The sequence below is a fragment of the Oncorhynchus mykiss genome, chromosome 32 (assembly GCF_013265735.2).
Source record: "Oncorhynchus mykiss isolate Arlee chromosome 32, USDA_OmykA_1.1, whole genome shotgun sequence".
Taxonomy (NCBI): domain Eukaryota; kingdom Metazoa; phylum Chordata; class Actinopteri; order Salmoniformes; family Salmonidae; genus Oncorhynchus; species Oncorhynchus mykiss.
The window spans coordinates 10,927,900-10,952,759 of record NC_050572.1 but is presented as its reverse complement, the minus strand read 5'-3'; the positions used below and the strand labels follow the sequence as shown (position 1 = coordinate 10,952,759).

General features: G+C 41.9%; 1 protein-coding gene across 3 annotated transcripts in view; it reads left to right on the top strand.

The window, feature by feature from the left end:
- The first annotated feature begins 284 nt into the window (after nucleotides 1-284).
- LOC110487912 (rap guanine nucleotide exchange factor 5) overlaps nucleotides 285-24,860 on the top strand; it is an 84,181-nt gene continuing 59,605 nt past the window's right edge. For 2 of the 3 annotated variants that reach the window (XM_036970894.1, XM_036970892.1), the window contains exons 1-3: nucleotides 285-663; nucleotides 19,848-19,898; nucleotides 24,470-24,576. In XM_036970894.1, the coding sequence (XP_036826789.1) occupies nucleotides 508-663; nucleotides 19,848-19,898; nucleotides 24,470-24,576 (314 nt within the window). In that variant the 5' untranslated portion in view covers nucleotides 285-507. The remainder of the gene's footprint in view (nucleotides 664-19,847; nucleotides 19,899-24,469; nucleotides 24,577-24,860) is intronic. The other variant, XM_036970893.1, reaches the window with a different exon arrangement.

Sequence of the window (24,860 nt, the reverse complement as noted above, 5' to 3'; positions counted from 1 at the left end):
TTGTTTCTGAATGCCACAGAAAATACTCTTTAATACAACAGTTATATGCTTGGCCCTCATTTGTCAACATTGATATGTAGCCTAAATGTGTTATTATTATCAATGTATCTAATTAGGATTAAAAAACGGGGATAATGTACATACAATGTATTACATGTTTATCAAGGTGTTATGACTCCTGTGTCTGACTGCTGACAGACTGACTAGTGGATATTATGCAATGATATTCCTCTGCGAGTCCCTCCCCACACAAACACACAGTCAGTCACACACTGATAGTACAAGGGAAGAAGAGGAGGAGGAGGACGTGGGTTGAGAAGCGTCGCGTGCTGCTGCGGCTATAGGTCATTAAGGCGCGCGGTTTGTTCGTTGCTGAACAGACGCAGATCGGTGTGTGAATGAGAGTTCTAGGCGGAGAGAGAGAGACGACAATGATCCGTAACTGGTGTGTTTGCGTGTGAGAGGAGAGAAGAGGAGCGGGAGTTGGAGAGACAGCGAGAGACAGACATGGAGGACTCGGAGCCTGGTGGGGAAGACGGTATGGTCAGCGGCTGGCGGTGGAATAACCGGAACACCGGAGCTCGAGACCAGGTTCAGCTCAGGCAGAAGATCCGGGATTTACCAGGACTGTTGAAACATGGACTGCACTTACGGAAGAAAAGCGTGAGTACCGCCATATACATATAGAAACATTTTCCTTCCGTGTGTGTGTTGTGGTTGGTCGTTAAGCGTTAGTCGCGTTACCTCCCTGACCCCCTCTCTCTGTCACCTCATTGTCACGATTCACCTGGATGTGCTGTTGTTTCACACGAACAAACTGTAGCTACGGCAGGCAGTGTCTGTGTGCGTGAGTGTGTGCGTGTGTGTGTTCGTTTCAGGCTCCCGCCACCGGCTGTTGTACATCCATAATGTGTTTTAAGCTGCCACACACACACACACACACACACACACACACACACACACACAGCGCTGTCTTGGTCCAGACTTGATTCAGTTAATTATGTTACTTGCCTATTCATGTACGCTAATGGGCCCTTGTTCTCAACAGTTGATATTGTAATGACCCTGGGTTACAATATGTTAACTGACAATGACAGTAATACTAACAGTGTCTTCTCAACTCTCCTCAAGTGTGTGTAGGTTGGTGTATAATGATGTGTGTTTGTTTACTGTGTTGAGGCATGAAGGTATAGTACCTCTGCTAGGACTCCCCCTGGGGGAGGGAAGGATGGACACACACACACACACACACACACACACACACACACACACACACACACACACACACACACAACCTAACCTACAAACATACACACCTAACCCACAAAGCAGTACAGAGCTGAGTGTCTGTTCCAGGTGTGAATGTAGGGTGCGTAGGAAAGGCTATAAAAGCGACTAAACAAGAGATCTGGTGTGTCCTGACATGTTCGGGAATCTAATGAATAGTACTATAACACAAGCTTCATCATGCGTCTTATAACTGAGGTGTTGTCAGACAGTAGCCGTCGTAAAAAGATAGCAGTAGAAGTGTGTCGACTCAAATTCGTTTTTGTACTGAAGGGCCATGCAAGTGGGTGTGTCAAATACAAAATATCTCATCAAATTTGATTGGTCACATGCGCCGAATACATTATGTGTAGAGCTCACAGTGAAATGCTTACCTAGGAGCCCCTTCCCAACAGTGCAGAGTTAAAAAGTAAGAACATTAGCAAATCAAAATAGAAAATAGTATAAATAATAACGAGGCTATTTACTGTAGCGGTACTGAGTCAATGTGCAGGGGTACCGGTACTGAGTCAATGTGCAGGGGTACCGGTACTGAGTCAATGTGCAGGGGTACCGGTACTGAGTCAATATGCAGGGGTACCGGTACTGAGTCAATGTGCAGGGGTACCGGTACTGAGTCAATGTGCAGGGGTACCGGTACTGAGTCAATGTGCAGGGGTACCGGTACTGAGTCAATGTGCAGGGGTACCGGTACTGAGTCAATGTGCAGGGGTACCGGTACTGAGTCAATGTGCAGGGGTACCGGTACTGAGTCAATGTGCAGGGGTACCGGTACTGAGTCAATGTGCAGGGGTACCGGTACTGAGTCAATGTGCAGGGGTACCGGTACTGAGTCAATGTGCAGGGGTACCGGTACTGAGTCAATGTGCAGGGGTACCGGTACTGAGTCAATGTGCAGGGGTACCGGTACTGAGTCAATATGCAGGGGTACCGGTACTGAGTCAATGTGCAGGGTACCGGTACTGAGTCAATATGCAGGGGTACCGGTACTGAGTCAATGTGCAGGGGTACCGGTACTGAGTCAATGTGCAGGGGTACCGGTACTGAGTCAATGTGCAGGGGTACCGGTACTGAGTCAATGTGCAGGGGTACCGGTACTGAGTCAATATGCAGGGGTACCGGTACTGAGTCAATGTGCAGGGTACCGGTACTGAGTCAATATGCAGGGGTACCGGTACTGAGTCAATGTGCAGGGGTACCGGTACTGAGTCAATGTGCAGGGGTACCGGTACTGAGTCAATGTGCAGGGGTACCGGTACTGAGTCAATGTGCAGGGGTACCGGTACTGAGTCAATGTGCAGGGGTACCGGTACTGAGTCAATGTGCAGGGGTACCGGTACTGAGTCAATGTGAAGGGGTACCGGTACTGAGTCAATGTGCAGGGGTACCGGTACTGAGTCAATGTGCAGGGGTACCGGTACTGAGTCAATGTGCAGGGGTACCGGTACTGAGTCAATGTGAAGGGGTACCGGTACTGAGTCAATGTGCAGGGGTACCGGTACTGAGTCAATGTGCAGGGGTACCGGTACTGAGTCAATGTGCAGGGGTACCGGTACTGAGTCAATGTGCAGGGGTACCGGTACTGAGTCAATGTGCAGGGGTACCGGTACTGAGTCAATGTGCAGGGGTACCGGTACTGAGTCAATGTGCAGGGGTACCGGTACTGAGTCAATGTGCAGGGGTACCGGTACTGAGTCAATGTGCAGGGGTACCGGTACTGAGTCGATGTGCAGGGGTACCGGTACTGAGTCAATGTGCAGGGGTACGAGGTGGTGGAGGTTATATGTACATGTAGGTAGGGGTAAAAGTTAGAGGTCGACCGATTTTTCAACGCCGATATAGATTATTGTAGGACCAAAAAAAGCCGATACAGATTATTGGAGGACCAAAAAAAGCCGATACAGATTATTGGAGGACCAAAAAAAGCCGATACAGATTATTGGAGGACCAAAAAAAGCCGATACAGATTATTGGAGGACCAAAAAAAGCCGATACAGATTATTGGAGGACCAAAAAAAGCCGATACAGATTATTGGAGGACCAAAAAAAGCCGATACAGATTATTGGAGGACCAAAAAAAAGCCGATACAGATTATTGGAGGACCAAAAAAAGCCGATACAGATTATTGGAGGACCAAAAAAAGCTGATACAGATTAATCGGCTGATTTTTACATGTATATATTTGTAATAATGACAATTACAACAATACTGAATTGTCATTAAAAGTGTCAAACACTTTTATTTTAACTTAATATAATAACAATTCTATTTAGTCGTAAATAAATAATGAAACATGTTCAATTTGGTTTAGTTATTATAGGACTATTTCTCTATACCTATACCTATTTCTCTATATTTGTATTTGTGCGTTAGAGGTCGACCGATTATGATTTTTCAACGCTGATACCGATACCGATTATTGGAGGACCAAAAAAAGCAGATACAGATTAATCTGCCAATTTTTTATTTATTTATTTGTAATAATGACAATTACAACAATACTGAATGAACACTTATTTTAACTTAATATAATACATCAATAAAAATCCATTTAGCCTCAAATAAATAATGAAACATGTTCAATTTGGTTTAAATAATGCAAAAACAAAGGGTTGGATAAGAAAGTAAAAGTGCAATATGTGCCATGTAAAAAAGCTAACGTTTAAGTTCCTTGCTCAGAACATGAGAACATATGAAAGCTGGTGGTTCCTTTTAACATGAGTCTTCAATATTCCCAGGTAAGAAGTTTTAGGTTGTAGTTAATATAGTATTTATAGGACTATTTCTCTCTATACCATTTGTATTTTATATATCTTTGACTATTGGATGTTCTTATAGGCACTTTAGTATTGCCAGTGTAACAGTAAAGCTTCAGTCCCTCTCCTCGCTCCTCCCTGGGCTCGAACCAGGAGCACATCGACAACAGCCACCCTCGAAGCATCGTTACCCATCGCTCCACAAAAGCCACGGCCCTTGCAGGGCAAGGGGAACAACTACTCCAAGTCTCAAAGCGAGTGACGTTTGAAATGCTATTAGCGTGCACCCCGCTAACTAGCTAGCCATTTCACATCGGTTACACCAGCCTAATCTCGGGAGTTGATAGGCTTGAAGTCATAAACAGCTCAATGCTTGAAGCATTGCGAAGAGCTGCTGGCAAAACGCACGAAAGTGCTGTTTGAATGAATGCTTACGAGCCTGCTGCTGCCTACCACCGCTCAGTCAGACTGCTCTATCAAATATCAAATCATAGACTTAATTAAAACATAATAACACACAGAAATACAAGACTTTGGTCATTAATATGGTCGAATCCGTAAACTATCATTTCGAAAACAAAACATTTATTATTTCAGTGAAATACGGAACCGTTCCATATTTTATCTAACGGGTGGCATCCATAAGTCTAAATATTCCTGTTACATTGTACAACCTTCAATGTTATGTCATAATTACGTAAAATTCTGGCAAATTAGTTCGCAATGAGCCAGGCAGCCCAAACTGTTGCATATACCCTGACTCTGCATGCAATGAACGCAAGAGAAGTGACACAATTTCACCTGGTTAATATTGCCTGCTAACCTGGATTTCTTTTAGCTAAATATGCAGGTTTAAAAAGATATACTTCTGTGTATTGATTTTAAGAAAGGCATTGGTGTTTATGGTTAGGTACAGTCGTGCAACGATTGTGCTTTTTTCGCAAATGCGCTTTTGTTTAATCATCCCCTGCGTTGCAATGATTATATGCAGCGCAGGACACGCTAGATAAACTAGTAATATCATCAACCATGTGTAGTTAACTAGTGATTATGATTGATTGATTTTTATAAGATAAGTTTAATGCTAGCTAGCAACTTACCTTGGCTTCTACTGCATTCGCGTAACAGGCAGTCTCCTTGTGGAGTGCTACGAGAGGCAGGTGGTTAGAGCGTTGGACTAGTTAACTGTAAGGTTGCAATCTTAAATGTTTTCACTCCCTGAACTTGCTTCCCGCCTCTCAGCATACATTGTTACAGGGTAGCACCATAGAATGAAGCTGGCTTGATGAAAACTATGTCCATTGTTACAGGGTAGCACCATAGAATGAAGCTGGCTTGATGAAAACTATGTCCATTGTTACAGGGTAGCACCATAGAAAGAAGCTGGCTTGATGAAAACTATGTCCATTGTTACAGGGTAGCACCATAGAATGAAGCTGGCTTGATGAAAACTATGTCCATTGTTACAGGGTAGCACCATAGAAAGAAGCTGGCTTGATGAAAACTATGTCCATTGTTACAGGGTAGCACCATAGAATGAAGCTGGCTTGATGAAAACTATGTCCATTGTTACAGGGTAGCACCATAGAATGAAGCTGGCTTGATGAAAACTATGTCCATTGTTACAGGGTAGCACCATAGAATGAAGCTGGCTTGATGAAAACTATGTCCATTGTTACAGGGTAGCACCATAGAATGAAGCTGGCTTGATGAAAACTATGTCCATTGTTACTGGGTAGCACCATAGAAAGAAGCTGGCTTGATGAAAACTATGTCCATTTTGTCTGTGCTCTTTAGGTCGCAATATCATTTTTTTTTTTTTAGATTAACAGCTCGTTTTTGAATGGTAACTGTGTTAAGGGTGGAGTTTGGGATGCGCTCAGGAGTACTGGAAAGGTGTGACTTTCACATCAACAGTAGCAGGGCTTTAAAGAGTCTATTGTCCTGCTAATCGGGCTACGTGTTTGAAAACCTGTTTTCAAAATGCCACCAGCTGTCCATCACTACTGTAAATAAAAACACAGCATCTTGTTTACATTCTTTATTGTAACAACAATGTCACAAATAATTTGTATTTACCTTTCCAATTACTTTTAGAGTTTGGGATTTACAAATGTGTGCTTTTCATGTCATTTTTCGTTAAATCCAGTTCGAATTTAAGTAGGACTTGAGTGTTGCCTTTAATGAGGTCATAATGGTGTAATTATTTAATATTTAATAATATCTGCCCTCTGAATTCATATCCAAGGGGCATTTTTCACGGCATTATTAGTGACATTGTTTTAGTTTGAACGTGCAGTGTGAGGTATTGCAGACTGTGTCAGGGAGAAGTTGAAAATGTTAGTGAAGACATTTGCCTGCTGGTCAGCGTGTGCTCTGAGTATGCATCCTGGTAATCCGTCTGGCCCAGCAGACTTGTTAATGTTAACCCGCATAAAGGTCTTGCTCACATTGGCTAAGGAGAGCAAGATCGCACAGTCGTCCGGAACAGCTGGGGCTCTCATGCATGATTTGGTGTTGCTTGCCTCGAAGCGAGGATGGAAGGAATCTAGATCATCTGGTAGGCTCGCGTCACTGGGCAGCTCGCGGCCAGGGTTTTCCTTTGTAATCGTGATAGTTTGCAAGCCCTGCCACATCCGACTAGCATCAAAGCCGGCGTAGTAGGATTCAATCTTAGTTCTGTGTTGACGCTTTGCCTGTTTGATGGCTCGTCGGAGGCCGTAGTGGGATTTCTTATAAGTGTCCGGATTTTGATCCCGCTCCTTGAAAGCGGAAGCTATAGCCTTTAGCTTAGTTGCCTGTAATCCATTACTTTTGGTTGGGATATGTACATATGGTCAGTGTGGGGACGACGTCGTCAATGTACTTATTATTGAAGACGGTGACTGATGTGGTAAACTCTTCAATGTTAATTGGATGAATCCCGGAACATATTCCAGTCTGTACTAGTGGAACAGTCCTGTAGCTTAGCAACCGCTTCATCGGAACGCTTCCGTATTGAACGTTGGTACTTCCTGTTTGAGTTTTTGCTTGTAAGCGGGAGATTTTTGTATGTGTCAGATTTGCCAAAGGGAGGGCGGGGAGAGTTTTGTATGTGTGTGGAGTAAATGTGGTCTAGAGTTTTGTATGTGTGTGGAGTAAATGTGGTCTAGAGTTTTGTATGTGTGTAGAGTAAATGTGGTCTAGAGTTTTGTATGTGTGTGGAGTAAATGTGGTCTAGAGTTTTGTATGTGTGTGGAGTAAATGTGGTCTAGAGTTTTGTATGTGTGTGGAGTAAATGTGGTCTAGAGTTTTGTATGTGTGTGGAGTAAATGTGGTCTAGAGTTTTGTATGTGTGTAGAGTAAATGTGGTCTAGAGTTTTGTATGTGTGTAGAGTAAATGTGGTCTAGAGTTTTGTATGTGTGTAGAGTAAATGTGGTCTAGAGTTTTGTATGTGTGTAGAGTAAATGTGGTCTAGAGTTTTGTATGTGTGTGGAGTAAATGTGGTCTAGAGTTTTGTATGTGTGTAGAGTAAATGTGGTCTAGAGTTTTGTATGTGTGTGGAGTAAATGTGGTCTAGAGTTTTGTATGTGTGTAGAGTAAATGTGGTCTAGAGTTTTGTATGTGTGTAGAGTAAATGTGGTCTAGAGTTTTGTATGTGTGTAGAGTAAATGTGGTCTAGAGTTTTGTATGTGTGTGGAGTAAATGTGGTCTAGAGTTTTGTATGTGTGTAGAGTAAATGTGGTCTAGAGTTTTTCACCTCAGGTTGGACAGGTGACATGCTGGTAAAAATGGGGTAAAACGGATTTCAATTTCCCTGCATTAAAATCACTGGCCACTAAGAGCGCCACCTTTGGATGTGCATTTTCATGTTTGCTTATGGCCCTATACAGCTCCTCGAGTGAGGTCTTAGTTTCAAATTGTAATGCCACATGCACAAGTATACATTGGTGGAAAAAGTACCAAACTATCATACTGTAGTAAAAGTAAAGACCTTAATAGAAAATGACTCAAGTAAAAGTAAAATTCACCCAGCAAAATTCTACTGGAGTATAAGTATAAAAGTATTTGGTTAAAGTATAAAAGTATTTGGTTAAAGTATAAAAGTATTTGGTTAAAGTATAAAAGTATTTGGTTAAAGTATAAAAGTATTTGGTTAAAGTATAAAAGTATTTGGTTAAAGTATAAAAGTATTTGGTTAAAGTATAAAAGTATTTGGTTAAAGTATAAAAGTATTTGGTTAAAGTATAAAAGTATTTGGTTAAAGTATAAAAGTATTTGGTTAAAGTATAAAAGTAGTTGGTTAAAGTATAAAAGTAGTTGGTTAAAGTATAAAAGTATTTGGTTAAAGTATAAAAGTATTTGGTTAAAGTATAAAAGTAGTTGGTTAAAGTATAAAAGTATTTGGTTAAAGTATAAAAGTATTTGGTTAAAGTATAAAAGTAGTTGGTTTAAAATATACTTCAAAATTAAAAATTAAAAAATAAAAGTCTAAATCATTTCAAATTCCTTATATTAAACAAACCAGATGGTACCATTTCCTTGTTTTTTTTTAATTTACGTAAGCCACGGTCACACTCCAACATTCAGACATCATTTACAAATGAAGCATGTGTGTTTAGTGAGTCCGCCAGATCAGATGTAGTAGGGATGACCAGGGATGTTCGGGTTGATAAGTGCATGAATTTGACTATTTTCCTGTCCTGCTAAGCATTCAAAATCTAACAAGTACTTTTGGGTGTCAAGGAAAATGTATGGAGTAAAAAGTACAATATTTTCTTAAGGAATGTAGTGAAGTAAAAGTAAAAGTAGTCAAAAATATAAATAGTAAAATAAAGTACAGATACACTACTTAAGTAGTACTTTAAAGTATTTTTACTTAAGTACTTTACACCACTGCCAGTATAGTGACATGCTTTTCTTGCAAGCTCTAACCCCAGCAATGCAGTAATCAATGCAATTACACACCTCCTCCCTTAACCTTATCCGAAGCTGTCGTTCGGTCTTGACGATGCATAGAAACAAACAGCTTGATGTATATGATCCATGTCCTTGTTCAGCCACGACTCGGAGAAACAGGATATTACAGTTCTTCAGGTCCCGTCACTCAGAGTTTTCGTCCAGCTGCTTCTCCAATGACTGTAGGTTTGAAGAACGGCGGGTAGGAGCGGTTTATGTGCCAACGTAGTTTTATCAGTCTGACCCTTTTGCACCATTTCTTTTCCGAGTCCCGGGGATTTGTCCAGAGTAAACAGAACATCCACAGCAGCTGACCTGATGAAGTAGAAGTTGTTGTCCAAATAGAGGTTAGTGATTGCTGTCCTGAAGCTCCTTTTTGTGTGTTTTTTTGTCATAGGAAGTGACAGTGTTTGAAAACAACGGTGGTGTTGCTTTTATGTTGCTAACTAGATTTTTTGAATGAAACTGGAAACTGGAATTATGTTTTTTTTTTTCATTCAGCAAGGCAGGGATTCCTCACAGTGCCAGGATCATGCTGCTCTGAATCAATCAATCAATCAATCAATCAAATGTATTTATAAAGCCCTTCTTGCATCAGACGATGTCACAAAGTGCTGCACAGAAACCCAGCCTCAAACCACAAAGAGCAAGCAATGCAGGTGTAGAACAGCGCCAGTGATAATCACTAAAGCCTGAGCTAGCCGTCTACTGGTAAGTGAAACTAGTTAGCAAGCTAGAAGCCTACATGCTTGTTGTAGTTAGAATACTGCTTGATATGGCTGGACCACTTCAGAACCCTCAGGTAGCCTAGTCTCTAGAGCATGTTATGACGTCTTGCCTGGGTTTGTTTGTTCGCCCCGACAAAAACTAAATCTAAAATGTAAACAAAATAACGGAAGTGACACTTACTGAGTCTGGCTCTAACTGGCTCATGCAGTGGAATTACATCTGAAATGTCAGTTGAGTTTAATCAACAAATCACAGCACATATTTTACTTCCTGCTTTGTGCCTATGGGTACACTCGTAATGGCCGCCAGTCCCAACCATTATGCCATCATTGACAGGAATGGAGATGTCCGTTCTATTCATTCTATTTCTATGGCAGCACATGAGGTCAGGAGCAGAGGAGAGTAGAAAAAAGAGAGAGAAAAAAGTTTTTTGCTAATCAAATGTGGGCATGCCAAGCATGCAGTGCTACAGCTCTCAGCCACGCACAGTACTCTAATCTGAGAGTAATCCATTTCTACCAGACTCTCACAAACGCACACACATACGCACGCACTCACGCACGCACCCACCCACACACACGAGCGCGCGTCGGCGTGTGCTGACTCTCCATCGCCTGTCTCTACCGTTCTTTCTTTCTCTTTCCCGGGTCGTTCCATGTCATTTCAGTAAGCCATGACACCCACCATCTCAGATTGTTATGAAATCCTTTCTGTAGTTACAAAACCGGTAAGATTAGCATTCCAGAAGCATTATTTTGTTGAACTATAATTTGATTGCACCTAAATTGGCCATTTTAATTTATAGTATTACAATATTCAATAATTATAGTACCTAACATCCGATTTGGACCAAACCTTTTTCTAACAATGAGTAAGACATGAGGAATCCAAAGAAGTGGTCAAAAGCCAGGCACTGACACAACCCACAGCCAATCATAGGTATTTACTGACACAACCCGCAGCCAATCATAAGTATTTACTGACACAACCCACAGCCAATCATAGGTATTTACTGACACAACCCGCAGCCAATCATAAGTATTTACTGACACAACCCACAGCCAATCATAGGTATTTACTGACACAACCCGCAGCCAATCATAAGTATTTACTGACACAACCCACAGCCAATCATAGGTATTTACTGACACAACCCGCAGCCAATCATAAGTATTTACTGACACAACCCACAGCCAATCATAAGTATTTACTGACACAACCTGCAGCCAATCATAAGTATTTACTGACACAACCCGCAGCCAATCATAAGTATTTACTGACACAACCCACAGCCAATCATAAGTATTTACTGACACAACCCGCAGCCAATCATAAGTATTTACTGACACAACCCGCAGCCAATCATAAGTATTTACTGACACAACCCGCAGCCAATCATAAGTATTTACTGACACAACCCACAGCCAATTATAGGTATTTACTGACACAACCCACAGCCAATCATAAGTATTTACTGATACAACCCGCAGCCAATCATAAGTATTTACTGACACAACCCGCAGCCAATCATAAGTATTTACTGACACAACCCGCAGCCAATCATAAGTATTTACTGACACAACCCACAGCCAATCATAAGTATTTACTGACACAACCCGCAGCCAATCATAAGTATTTACTGACACAACCCACAGCGAATCATAGGTATTTACTGACACAACCCACAGCCAATCATAGGTATTTACTGACACAACCCGCAGCCAATCATAAGTATTTACTGACACAACCCGCAGCCAATCATAAGTATTTACTGACACAACCCGCAGCCAATCATAAGTATTTGGTATCAGTCCTCTATGTTTGACTAGTAGTATGGAGCTGCGGCTTGGCGTATTGCTTCTTCATCCTATGTGAAGCATTCTCAGTGAATTTGGTAATTGTTGTATTCCCCTGTTCAGAGAAATTAGTCATTGGGTTTATGACCCATCCTATATCATGATATTACCAGGTTCTAGATGGTGCTGCTCCTGCTATTAGGGGATTATTTTTTAAAGTATCCACCCCATTGTTAAAGGGAGATTTCACCCAAATTACATATTGATTTCCTTACCCTGCAAGCAGTTTATGGACGAGGTATGCCAGCAACCCATGCTTCGGTTTTGTTTTCCTGGCTGCTGTTTCAAATGTTAACTTTTTAGCATTTGTGGCACACATCCAATGGGAAAGAGGAATACCTAGTCATTTGTACAGCTGACTGCCTTCAACTGAAGTGAGTCTTCTGCATTTAACTCAACCCCTCTGAATCAAATTCTTATTTAGAATGACAGCCTGGGAACAGTGGGTTAACTGCCTTGCTCAGGGGTAGAACAACATATTTTTACCCTGTCAGCTCAGGGATTCAATACAGCAACATTTTGGTTACTAGTCCAACACTCTAACCACTAGGCTACCTGCCCCCTGCCCCAATGCAAGTAAATGGTAAATATATTAGCATTTTTTCGCTTCATAGCTAAATCGTCTAAAGGTAACTTAATTGTGTTACACAATACATTTTTTTAGATACTTTAGGATGATTTGGACATGAAGCGTGAAAATGCTAATATAGGTATCATTGACTTAGATTTGTGACACAAATGCTAAAAAGTTTACATTAGTGGCCAGGTAAACAAAACCAAAGCATGGGTTGCTGTCACTCCAGAGGTGTATCCTACGAAGCAAGCTAAATCTATTCAGCGTTTTCTAAAGTTTGCCAGCTTCAGTTACCCTCACATTCCAGGTCAGGCTTTATCCGTACTACAACGGTGGATATTATCACTAGCAGGCTTGTAACTGCGTGTGCATGTCGCACATGGCTAGTCGAATGCCGAACTCAAAAGATATTTATAAGTAACCCAATATTGTTAATGTGTGTTGTTTACAGTGGTAGCAAATGAAGTATAGTGGGCAGGAGGTGGGCAATGCCAAGCACAGGATAGCGAGATCCTATTGGCTTGTTGTAGCATATATTTGTATATTTTCATTAGGGAACGCCTCCTCTGTGAAGTCTGCGTGTGTGCAGACTCAATCCGACCTTGCACCCTTAAACCACGTAATCTTATACAACTTTGGAAAAGTCTATTAAAATTTGTTCACTGTGTTTGTAACAGATTTTAGTTTTGGGAACAGAAAAATGTATTTGTGATCAGATGATAATTATTTTTTGCAGAATGTCAGACCAGTCTCACTGAGTTGTATCCTCTCTCCCACCACCCGCGACTGCACTTCCTCTCACCGGTGAGAAAACATTCGAATGGGATTCCAGGTTTTTCTAGCCCCTGTGACACGTCTGGGTTTCCCCTTCTGTCTGTGCCGAACTCTTCATTGAGATAATGCTGAAACATCAACCCATGGGCGAGTCAGTGCCACATTTTCATTTGTGCCGAAAATCTAAATGAAAGAATGTTATCTTGCAAATGAATCAGGTTATGGTGTGAAAAAGGCTTTTAGAAGTGGCGTCGTAAATGCCGACTGTGGTTTGCTTATCAATGCACAACCACAAGCACCTTTCTTCCCACTCCTATTGATAAAATGTCATTACTGTGTGTGAATTTTTAAATTCATTCCTTCATTACTACATGTGTAATGTGATATATTTTAACATTTGTTTTTTAAATTAAATATTTATTCAGTAATTTTCCCCAAATGAAGGGGATGATGACTTAATCTTTGCGAGAGGGAGGTAACCTAATTTCATTGGTCCTCGACTCGCATACCAGTCGTTTCATTCAGGGTAAGTGGAGTTAGCCGTGAGTTAGCCTGCCCCAGAGCAGGTTCATTCTGAAGGATTCGTTGCCATAGAGATTTACCTGGCTAAACCGTGAGCCACTTTCATAGGACCGGTTGTCCAGAGTTAAACTCAAAAGTTTGGTCCTCATGCTTGTGCTTTATCTCTCTCAATTCTATTTCAATTTAAGGGGCTTTATTGGCATGGGAAACATATGTTTACATTGCAAAAGTAAGTGAAATAGATCAACAAAAAGTGAACATTACACTCCCAAAAGTTCCAAAAGAAATAAAGACATTTCAAATGTCATATTATGTCTATATACAGTGTTGTAACGATGTGCAAATAGTTAAAATACAAAAGGGAAAATAAATACACGTAAATATGGGTTGTATTTACAATGGTGTTTGTTCTTCACTGGTTGCCCTTTTCTTCTGGCAACAGGTCACAAATCTTGCTGCTGTGATGTCACACTGTGTGATTTCACCCAGTAGATATGGGAGTTTATCAAAATTGGATTGTTTTCAAGTTCTTTGTGGGTCTGTGTAATCTGAGTGAAATACAGTGGCAGGAATCCAAGATGGCGTAGCAGTCAGACGTCTTTGTCTTGTCGTGTCCTATGTAATAATCTTTTTATATCTTTTTCTTTGCATATCTTTTTATATTTTTCTAAACCTCAACATCTAAATACTCTCCTGTAACCCGCCTCACCCAATGTGGTGTGGATCTGTTTTTCTACTTTTAAAAATCAGGTTGAGGTCAGGACTCTGACCAGATGGCATATTTTATTCTGTTGAAGCCATTCTGTTGTTGATTTACTTCTGTGTTTTGAGTCTTTGTCCTGTTGCGTCACCCAACTTCTGTTGAGCTTCAATTGGCGGACAGATAGCCTAACATTCTCCAGCAAAATGTCTTGATAAACTTGGGAATTCATTTATCTGTCGATGATAGCAAGCTGTCCAGGCCCCGAGGCAGCAAAGCAGCCCCAAACCATGATGCTCTCTCCACCATACTTTACAGTTGGGATGAGGGTTTGATGTTGGTGTGCTGTGCCTATTTGTTCTCCACACATAGTGTTGTGTGTTTCCTTCCAAACAATTCAACTGTAGTTTAATCTGTCCACAGAATATTTTACCAGTAACGCTGTGGAACATCCAGGTGCACTTTTACAAACTTCAAACGTGCAGCAATGTTTTTTTTGGACAGCAGTGGCTTCTTCCGTGGTGTCCTCCCATGAACACCATTCTTGTTTGTGTTTTACATGTCGTAGACTCGTCAACAAAGAGCATGTTCCAGAGATTTCTGTAAGTCTTTAGCTGACACTCTAGGATTCTTCTTAGCCTCATTGAGCATTCTGCGCTGTGCTCTCGTAGTCATCTTTGCAGGACGGCCACTCCTAGGGAGAGTAGCAACAGTGCTGAACTTTGTCCATTTATAGACAATTTGTCTTACCGTGGACGGATGAACATCAAGGCTTTTAGAGATACTTTTGTAAACCTTTCCAGCTTTATGCAAGTCAACAATTCTTAATCTTAGATATATTTTGTTCGAGGCATGGTTGACATCAGGCAATGCTTCTTGTGAATAGCAAACTCAAATTTTGTGAGTGTTTTTATAGAGCAAGGCAGCTCTAACCAACATCTCCAATCTTGTCTCATTGATTGGACTCCAGGTTAGCAGACTCGTGCCTCCGATTAGCTGTTGGCGAAGTCATTAGTCTAGGGGTTCACATACTTTTTCCAACCTACACTGTGAATGTTTAAATTATGTTTTCAATATAGACAAGAAGAATACAATACGTTGTGTGTTATTAGTTAAAGCACACTGTTTGTCTACTGTTGTGACTTAGATGAGATCCGGTCAAATTTGATGACCAATATATGGAGAAATCCTGGTAATTCCAAAGGGTTCAAATACCCCCCCCCCCCCCCCCCCCCCACTGTACATATGTGTCTCTAATATGGTCATACATTGGGCAGGAGGTTAGGAAGTGCAGCTCAGTTTCCACCTCATTTTGTGGGCAGTGAGCACATAGCCTGTCTTCTCTTGAGAGCCATGTCTGCCTACGGCGGCCTTTCTCAATAGCAAGGCTATGCTCACTGAGTCTGTACATAGTCAAAGCTTTCCTTAAGTTTGGGTCAGTCACAGTGGTCAGGTCTTCTGCCACTGTGTACTCTCTGTTTAGGGCCAAGTTTCGGGAATCGCTTCCTTTTAATTGGTTGTAGAACTTAATGGCTCTTTTCTGGCTTTTGATAATTATTTTTGCAGAATTCTGCATGCAGAGTCTCAATTTGGTGTTTGTCCCATTTTGTGAATTCTTGGTTGATGAGCGGACCCCAGACATCACAGCCATAAAGGGCAATGGGTTCTATGACTGATTCAAGTATTTTTAGCCAAATCCTAATTGGTATGTTGAAATGTATGTTCCTTTTGATGGCACAGAAGGCTGTTCTTGCCTTGTCTCTCAGATTGTTCACAGCTTTGTGGAAGTTACCTGTGGCGCTGATGTTTAGGCGGATGTATGTATAGTGTTTTGTGTGCTCCAGGACAACGGTGTCTAGGTGGAATTTGTATTTGTTGTCTTGGCAACTGGACCTTTTTTAGAACACCATTATTTTTGTCTTCCTGAGATTTACTGTCAGGGCCCAGATCTGTCAGGGCCCAAGTCTGTCAGGGCCCAGGTCTGTCAGGGCCCAGGTCTGTCAGGGCCCAAGTCTGTCAGGGCCCAGGTCTGTCAGGGCCCAAGTCTGTCAGGGCCCAGGTCTGTCAGGGCCCCAGGTCTGTCAGGGCCCCAGGTCTGTCAGGGCCCCAGGTCTGTCAGGGCCCAGGTCTGGCAGAATCTCTAGAAGATCTTGGTGCTGCTGTAGGCCCTCCTTGGTTGGGGACAGAAGCACCAGATCATCAGCAAACAGTAGACTCTCTCTTGCTCTCTCTCTCAATTCAATTCAATTTAAGGGCTTTATTGGCTTGGGAAACATATGTTAACATTGCCAAAGCAAGTGAGGTAGATAATAAATAAACAATATAAATTAACAGTTAACATTACACTACAAAAAAAATAAAATGTCAAATGTCATACTGTCATATCATTACAGTGTTGTAATGATGTGCAAATAGTTAAAGTACAAAAGGGAAAATAAATAAACATAAATATAGGTTGTATTTAAAATGGTGTTTGTTCTTCACTGGTTGACCTTTTCTTGTGGCAACAGGTCACAAATCTTGCTGCTGTGATGAGACACTGTGGTATTTCACCCAGTAGATATGGGAGTTTATCAATATTGGATTTGTTTTCAAATTCTTTGTGTGTCTGTGAAGTCTGAGGGAAATATGTATCTCTAATATGGTCATACATTTGGCAGGAGGTCAGGAAGTGCAACTCAGTTTCCACCTCATTTTGTGGGCAGTGTCTCTCTCTCTCTTTCTCTCTCTTTGAGCCTGAGGCCACTACCGACAGCAGCAACAGCGAGAGAGAGAGAGAGAGAGTGTATGGTGCTCTACTTCTTTTCTAACCCAAACACTGTCTGGAAACGTGTGTGTGTCTGTGTGTGTTTGTCTGTGTGTGTTTGTCTGTGTGTGTTTGTCTGTGTGTGTGTGTTAGGCATGGGCATTTTCAAATATTTCACAATTAAAATAATATCATTATATTTTTTTCAAGTATGTTTTATTAAGGAAATAATATTTATGTGAAACTTTAATGGAGACTTGTTCGCTTAGAGAGCCGGTGTGCTGTCCCACAGAGTTTGTTTGGCTGCGCCCTGTTGGACGGGCGGGGGAGGGGCGAGGGAGGAGCAGGGGCTGGTGTGTGTGGCACTGAGGCAAAGTAGCCAAACCGCCACGGGCTTGTTAGACAATCTTGTTACTGCCATAGGTTATCGATCATACCATCTGGTAGTGTCTGTCTGTCTGGACTGCATCAAATCCATGTGAAGAACCTAGCTAGCTAAATTAGCCATCTTGTCTTGGGCAGGAGGTCACCAGGGCTTGACTTGGGCAGGAGGTCACCAGGGCTTGACTTGGGCAGGAGGTCACCAGGGCTTGACTTGGGCAGGAGGTCACCAGGGCTTGACTTGGGCAGGAGGTCACCAGGGCTGAGTTCCGGAACCTCAAATGTTCTACTGCTTGAGCTCCTGTTCCTCTTATAGAATATTAGCTCAAAAGTATTGTGGAGCTCCTGCACCTAAATATAACAATACCAGATCCCAAAATGAGTACCGGCACCAATTTCAGTCCAAGTCAACAACTCCATTCATATTAAACAGCCTACCTGTGGGTTGGTCATTGTAGCCTACTCCTTCTCATTTATCCAACTCCATTCATATTAAACAGCCTACCTGTGGGTTGGTCATTGTAGCCTACTCCTTCTCATTTATCCAACTTCATTCTGTAATTGTAATTCCATTTTGCATTGATTAGAAATCTCCCACTTAATTTTCTACACATGAAGCCTCAGACTGTAGCGCAGGTATGATTGACAGACAATAACAACGAGCTCCAGATGTGAAACGTGTCTTTTTTATGGGGTGCACTCATAAAAAAGGTCATAAAACTGTTTTATCAAAATTGAGAATGTAATGGTCTATCCTTGTGGGTTATTTAGCAATGTCACATAGATAATTCAAAGCCTATTTGTGACCCACCGGCTCCATTCAGTCTTATGTAGCAAAATATGAAATGGTGTTTTTTACATTAGTTAAAAGTAGAGACTCATAGCAAGAAAATGGTATATCATACACTACAGTTGAGGAACAATGGGAAAGTAATTCTGCTTTGAAATTTGATAAACATGTAACATCACTTCTGAGAAAATGTCCCTTGAATGTTTTGGTACTGAAGAGCTCTTCTTTTTCTACACCCATTCAGCATCGTTCACACCCTCTTAAAGTTTAGCCTTATCCATCTCTTTAAGCATTCACATGTGAGGCTATGTACTAAACAACCAAAGATTTCAAGGCTGAAGGCTGGTTTATACTATGGGTGTGTTCGTAAATTTAATCTGGAGAGTGCTTTGGGCGTTCGTAAACCCAGAGCGTTTTGCTCTCGGAGCTGGACACTGGACACTGGCCGAAAAGGTTAATCAGAGCGTTCTGACCTAACAAAAGCAGTCGAGCACCTAAGCTAACTGGCTAACGTTGGCTAGCTACTTCCAGACACAAATAAGAGAACAGCTCACTCTGACCATTTTACTCACCTTAGCAGCGCTGGTTAGGCTGTTTTTATGTTATCCAGATCTTTTGTGACTGTAACTGTGCTGCTGGCAACAATTTCATTATTTTTGCCAATGTTTACTGACACCGGCCATATTCAAAACGGGTGTTTAGCGTTTGCAAATTCGTCATTTATTCAGCGCTCTGGCACACTCAGACGAGAGTGCTCTGAAATCGGAGTAGATAGCCAGAGCGAATTTACCAGCTACTTCTATCCACAATTGTCACAGTGACAATGAAACATAAACCTGTTACTTTGCATGAATCTGCAGGTAGCGTGGTTCGATGTTAGCCATCTAATATTAGGCCATAACTAGCAATGAAGACGACTTCCTGACAAAATTAGAAATGTGTTGTATCTGAAAATGTAGCTAGCTAGACTCTCTTACCCGTCCGTATACATGGGCGCTTCTCCCTCTCTGTCACGGATGCCATGGTTGCCCGTAGTTTGAAGATGTAATCGAGACACTAGTGTTTTAAACAACAGCCTTCTGTGCGTTCTCGTTTTGACTTTGGCTGCATATTTGCAATCAAATGCCAGAATTTTCTCCATCTCCTTAGGTACCATACTATAATTCCACCGATTTCAAAAAAGAAAGTGGAGAGCATGTAGTATGTAGTTCTACTACGTGATATCTTTAAAACGCTGCGTTAGAAAGGATTACCTTCACATACTGACCAGCTCATGTTATAGACAGAAGCATGCTACATGGCAGACCAATCCGAACTCATCTCTTGGCATGCCCAGCCCACTCATTATCTCAGCCAATCATGACTAACGGGAAGGTTACTGCATTTTTCCATGGATAAACCAACTAGGCTTGTAATTTAACAATTTTATTCGTATTTACAGATGGCATACAAGTTTGTTATTAAGGCACATGAAAGATCACATGTTCCATTTCTGGCAAAAAAAAAATAATTATATTTTAAAAAAGGTTTACATTCAAACGGCTCTCCTGTGAAGTAGTGACGCGCGACGATGTATGCCTAGTTTCCTGAAATGAGTCTAATTCATTATTTCAAAAACATTCATACTCTTCCAAGTAATCGAACAGTATTCTAACGTCGTTAGAATAGCCTCGCCCACACTTAGTGTGTGTGTGTGTGTGTGTGTGTGTGCGTGTGTGTGTGTGTGTGTGTGTGTGTGTGTGTGTGTGTTAATACTGTGTTCTGACTGTGTGTTCTGATTTTGTCTTGGCAGCAGTCACCTGATACCATCCCTGGACCCAGCACAAGCCCTACTGTTCACAAGGTAAACACACAACACACACTCACGTCCAGAGGTGATGTCAGGTCGTCAAATAAATCATGTTTTTTTTTCATCAAACAGAGGTAGCTTGACATCATACTCATATACAGTGCATTTGGAAAGTATTCAGGCCCCTTGACTTTTTCCACATTTTGTTACATTACAGCCTTGTACTAAAATGGATTACCTGTTTTTTCCCCCTCATCAATCTACACATAATACCCCATAATGACAAAACTAAAAACTTTTTTTTTTTTTTTTTGCAAATGTATAAAAAAATAAACAACGGAAATATCACATTTACATAAGTATTCAGATCCTCTACTCTGGATCTCTGTCCGAGTGACCATTGGGTTCTTAGTCACCTCCCTGACCAAGGCCCTGCTCAGTTTGGCCGGGTGGCCAACTCTAGGAAGAGTCTTGGTGGTTCCAAACTTCTTCCATTTAAGATTGATGGAGGCTACTGTGTTCTTGGGGACCGTCAATGCTGCAAAAAATTTTTTTGGTACCTTTACCCAGATCTGTGCCTCGACACAATCCTGTCTTGGAGCTCTACGGACAATTCCTTCAACCTCATGGCTTGGTTTTTGCTCTGACATGCACTGTCAACTGTGGGACCTTATTTAGACAGGTGTGTGCCTTTCCAAATCATGTCCAATCAATTGAATTCACCACAGGTGGACTCCAATCAAGATGTAGAAACGTCTCAAGGCTGATCAATGGAAACAGGATGTACCTGAGCTCAATTTCGAGTCTATTAGAAAAAGGTATGAATAATTATGTAAATAAGGTATTTCTGTTTTTTATTTTTCACTTTGTCATTATGGGGTATTGTGTGTAAAATGATGAGGATTTTAAAAAAAAATCAATTTTAGAATAAGTCTGTAACGTAACAAAATGTGGAAAAGGGGAAGGGGTCTGAATACTTTCCTAATGCTCTGTACATATTGGTCAAACACGTACATGATGTAAAAATGTTACATTTTGGTGCTCTTGTTTCAGTTAAAGTATTTGGAAGTAGGCTATTCGACATTTTAAACTGTAGCCCTGAATGTTGATTGGCTGACAGCCGTGGTATATCAGGCCGTATACCACGGGTATGACAAAATTGCTCTAACTACTTTGGTAACCAGTTTAAAATAGCAGTAAGGCACCTCTGGGGTTTGCGATATACGGCCAACATACCACGGCTAAGGGTTTGCGTTGCGTTGTGCCTAAGAGCAGCTCTTAGCTGTGGTATATTGGCCATATACCACACCCCTCCCTGTGGCCTTATTGCTTAAATATAGAGCTAGTACTTGACCAAAGTTACCATGGCGCCATCATAGTTTCATCTCAATGTTCTGTTGTGTTTCAATATCAATAGTTACACTGACATCACAGTTATCTTAGTGTCAACTACACACACACACACACACACACACACACACACACACACACACACACACACACACACACACAAACACGTCTGCTAAAAGATATACACACTATATACAGTTGAAGTCGGAAGTGTACATACACCTCAGCCAAATACATTTAAACTCAGTTTTTCACAATTCCGGACATTTAATCTTAGTAAAAATTCCCTGTCTTAGGTCAGTTAGGATCACCACTTTATTTTAAGAATGTGAAATGTCGGAATAATAGTAGAGAGAATGATTTATTTCAGCTTTTATTTATTTCATCACATTCCCAGTGGGTCAGAAGTTTACATACACTCAATTAGTATTTGGCAGCATTGCCTTTAAATTGTTTAACTTGGGTCAAACATTTCGGGTAGCCTTCCACAAGCTTCCCACAATAAGTTGGGTGAATTTTGGCTCATTCCTCCTGACAGAGCTGGTGTAACTGAGGCAGGTTTGTAGGCTGGGGTCACTGTTCATTTGGAAGACCCATTTGTGACCAAGCTTTAACTTCTTAACTGATGTCTTGAGATTTTGCTTCAATATATCAACGCACCCCCACAACATGATGCTGCCACCCCGTGCTTCACGGTTGGGATGGTGTTCTTCGGCTTGCAAGCCTCTCCCTTTTTCCTCCAAACATAATGATGGTCGTTATGGCCAAACAGTTCTATTTCTGTTTCATCAGACCAGAGGACTTTTCTCCAAAATGTACAATCTTTGTCCCCATATACAATTGCAAACCATAGTCTGGCTTTTTTATGGCGGTTTTGGAGCAGTGGCTTCTTTCTTGCTGAGCGGCCTTTCAGGTTATGTCGATATAGGACTTGTTTTACTGTGGATATAGATACTTTTGTACCTGTTTCCTCCAGCATCTTCACAAGGTCCTTTGCTGTTGTTCTGGGATTGATTTGCACTTTTTGCACCAAAGTACGTTCATCTCTAGGAGACAGAACACGTCTCCTTCCTGAGCGGTATGGCGGCTGCGTGGTCCCATGGTGTTTATACTTGCATACTATTGTTTGTACAGATGAACGTGGTACCTTCAGGCGTTTGGAAATTACTCCCAAGGATGAACCAGACTTTCTGAGATCTTGGCTGATTTCTTTAGATTTTCCCATGATGTCAAGCAAAGAGGCACTGAGTTTGAAGGTAGGCCTTGAAATACATCCACAGGTACGCCTCCAATTGACTCAAATGATGTCAAGTAGCCAATCAGAAGCTTCTAAAGCCATGACATAATTTTCTGGAATTTTCCAAGCTGTTCCAAGGCACACCCAACTTAGTGTATGTTAACTTCTGACCCACTGGCATTGTGATACAGTAAATTATAAGTGAAATAATTGTTGGAAAAATGACTTGTGTCATGCACAAAGTAGATGTCCTAACCGACTTGCCACAACTATAGTTTGTTAACAAGAAATTTGTGGAGTGGTTGAAAAATCGAGTTTTAATGACTCCAACAAAAGTGTATGTAAACCTCCGACTTCAACTGTATATACAGTGGGGCAAAAAAGTATTTAGTCAGCCACCAATTGTGCAAGTTCTCCCACTTCAAAAGATGAGAGAGGCCTGTAATTTTCATCATAGGTACACTTCAACAATGACGGACAAAATGAGAAAAAAAATCCAGAAAATCACATTGTAGGATTTTTAATGAATTTATTTGCAAATGATGGTGTATATATATATATATATATATATATATCCGCACACGAGCCTAAGATCACCATGCACAATGCCAAGTGTCGACTGGAGTGGTGTAAAGCTTGCCGCCATTGGACTCTGGAGCAGTGGAAACGCCTTCTCTGGAGTGATTAATTACGATTAACATGTGTAAATATTTGAATGAACATAACAAGATTCTACAACTGAGACATAAACTGAACAAGTTCCACAGACATGTGACTAACAGAAATGGAATAATGTGTCCCTGAACAAAGGGGGGGGGGTCAAAATCAAAAGTAACAGTCAGTATCTGGTGTGGCCACCAGCTGCATTAAGTACTGCAGTGCATCTCCTCCTCATGGACTGCACCAGATTTGCCCGTTCTTGCTGTGAGATGTTACCCCACTCTTCCACCAAGGCACCTGCAAGTTCCCGGACATTTCTGGGGGGAATGGCCCTAGCCCTCACCCTCCGATCCAACAGGTCCCAGACGTGCACAATGGGATTGAGATCTGGGCTCTTCGCTGGCCATGGCAGAACACTGATTCCTGTCTTGCAGGAAATCACGCACAGAACAAGCAATATGGCTGGTGGGATTGTCATGCTGGAGGGTCATGTCAGGATGAGCCTGCAGGAATTGTACCACATGAGGGAGGAGGAAGTCTTCCCTGTAACGCACATCGTTGAGATTGCCTGCAATGACAACAACCTCAGTCCGATAATGCTGTGACACACCGCCCCAGACCATGACGGACCATCCACCTCCAAATCAATCCCGCTCCAGAGTACAGGCCTCGGTGTAACGCTCATTCCTTCGACGATAAACTCGAATCTGACCATCACCCCTGGTGAGACAAAACCGTGACTCATCAGTGAAGAGCACTTTTTGCCAGTCCTGTCTGGTCCAGCGACGGTGGGTTTGTGCCCATAGGCGACATTGTTGCCGGTGATGTTTGGTGAGGACCTGCCTTACAACAGGCTTACAAGCCCTCAGTCCAGCCTCTCTCAGCCTATTGCGGACAGATTGATGTAGGGATTGTGCGTTCCTGGTGTAACTCGGGCAGTTGTTGTTGCCATCCTGTACCTGTCCAGCGGGTGTAATGTTTGGATGTGACGATCCTGTGCAGGTGTTGTTACACGTGGCCACTGAGAGGACGATCAGCTGTCCGTCCTGTCTCCCTGTAGCGCTGTCTTAAGCATCTCACACTACGGACATTGCCATTTATTGCCCTGGTCACACCTGCAGTCCTCATGCCTCCTTGCAGCATGCCTAAGGCACGTTCACGCAGATGAGCAGGGACCCTGGGCATCTTTCTTTTGGTGTTTTTCAGTCAGTAGAAGGGCCTCTTTAGTGTCCTAAGTTTTCATAACTGTGACCTTAATTGCCTACTGTCTGTAAGTTATTTGGATTTTTCAAACTATCTTTGAGATACAGGGTCCTGAAAAAGGGACTTTTCTGTTTTTTGCTGAGTTTATTTCTTATTTGACTGGTGTTTGTGTCAGTCCTGCTCCCAGAGTTTCCCTTGTGCAGGGCGTGCGGTCAGAAATGCTTTCCTGTCTAATGGGCCCTACCCTGCTAAAGACAAGATTCACCTCGCCAGGATCATAAGGTAACTCTTGTGTGTTTTTGTTCACTTTGTGTGTAAATCTGAGAGAGAGAGAGAGAGAGAGAGAGAGAGAGAGAGAGAGAGAGAGAGAGAGAGAGAGAGAGAGAGAGAGAGAGAGAGAGAGAGAGAGAGAGAGAGAGAGAGAGAGAGAGAGAGAGAGAGAGAGAGAGAGAGAGAGAGAGAGAGAGAGAGAGAGAGAGAGAGAGAGAGAGAGAGAGAGAGAGAGAGAGAGAGAGAGAGAGAGAGAGAGAGAGAGAGAGAGAGAGAGAGAGAGAGAGAGAGAGAGA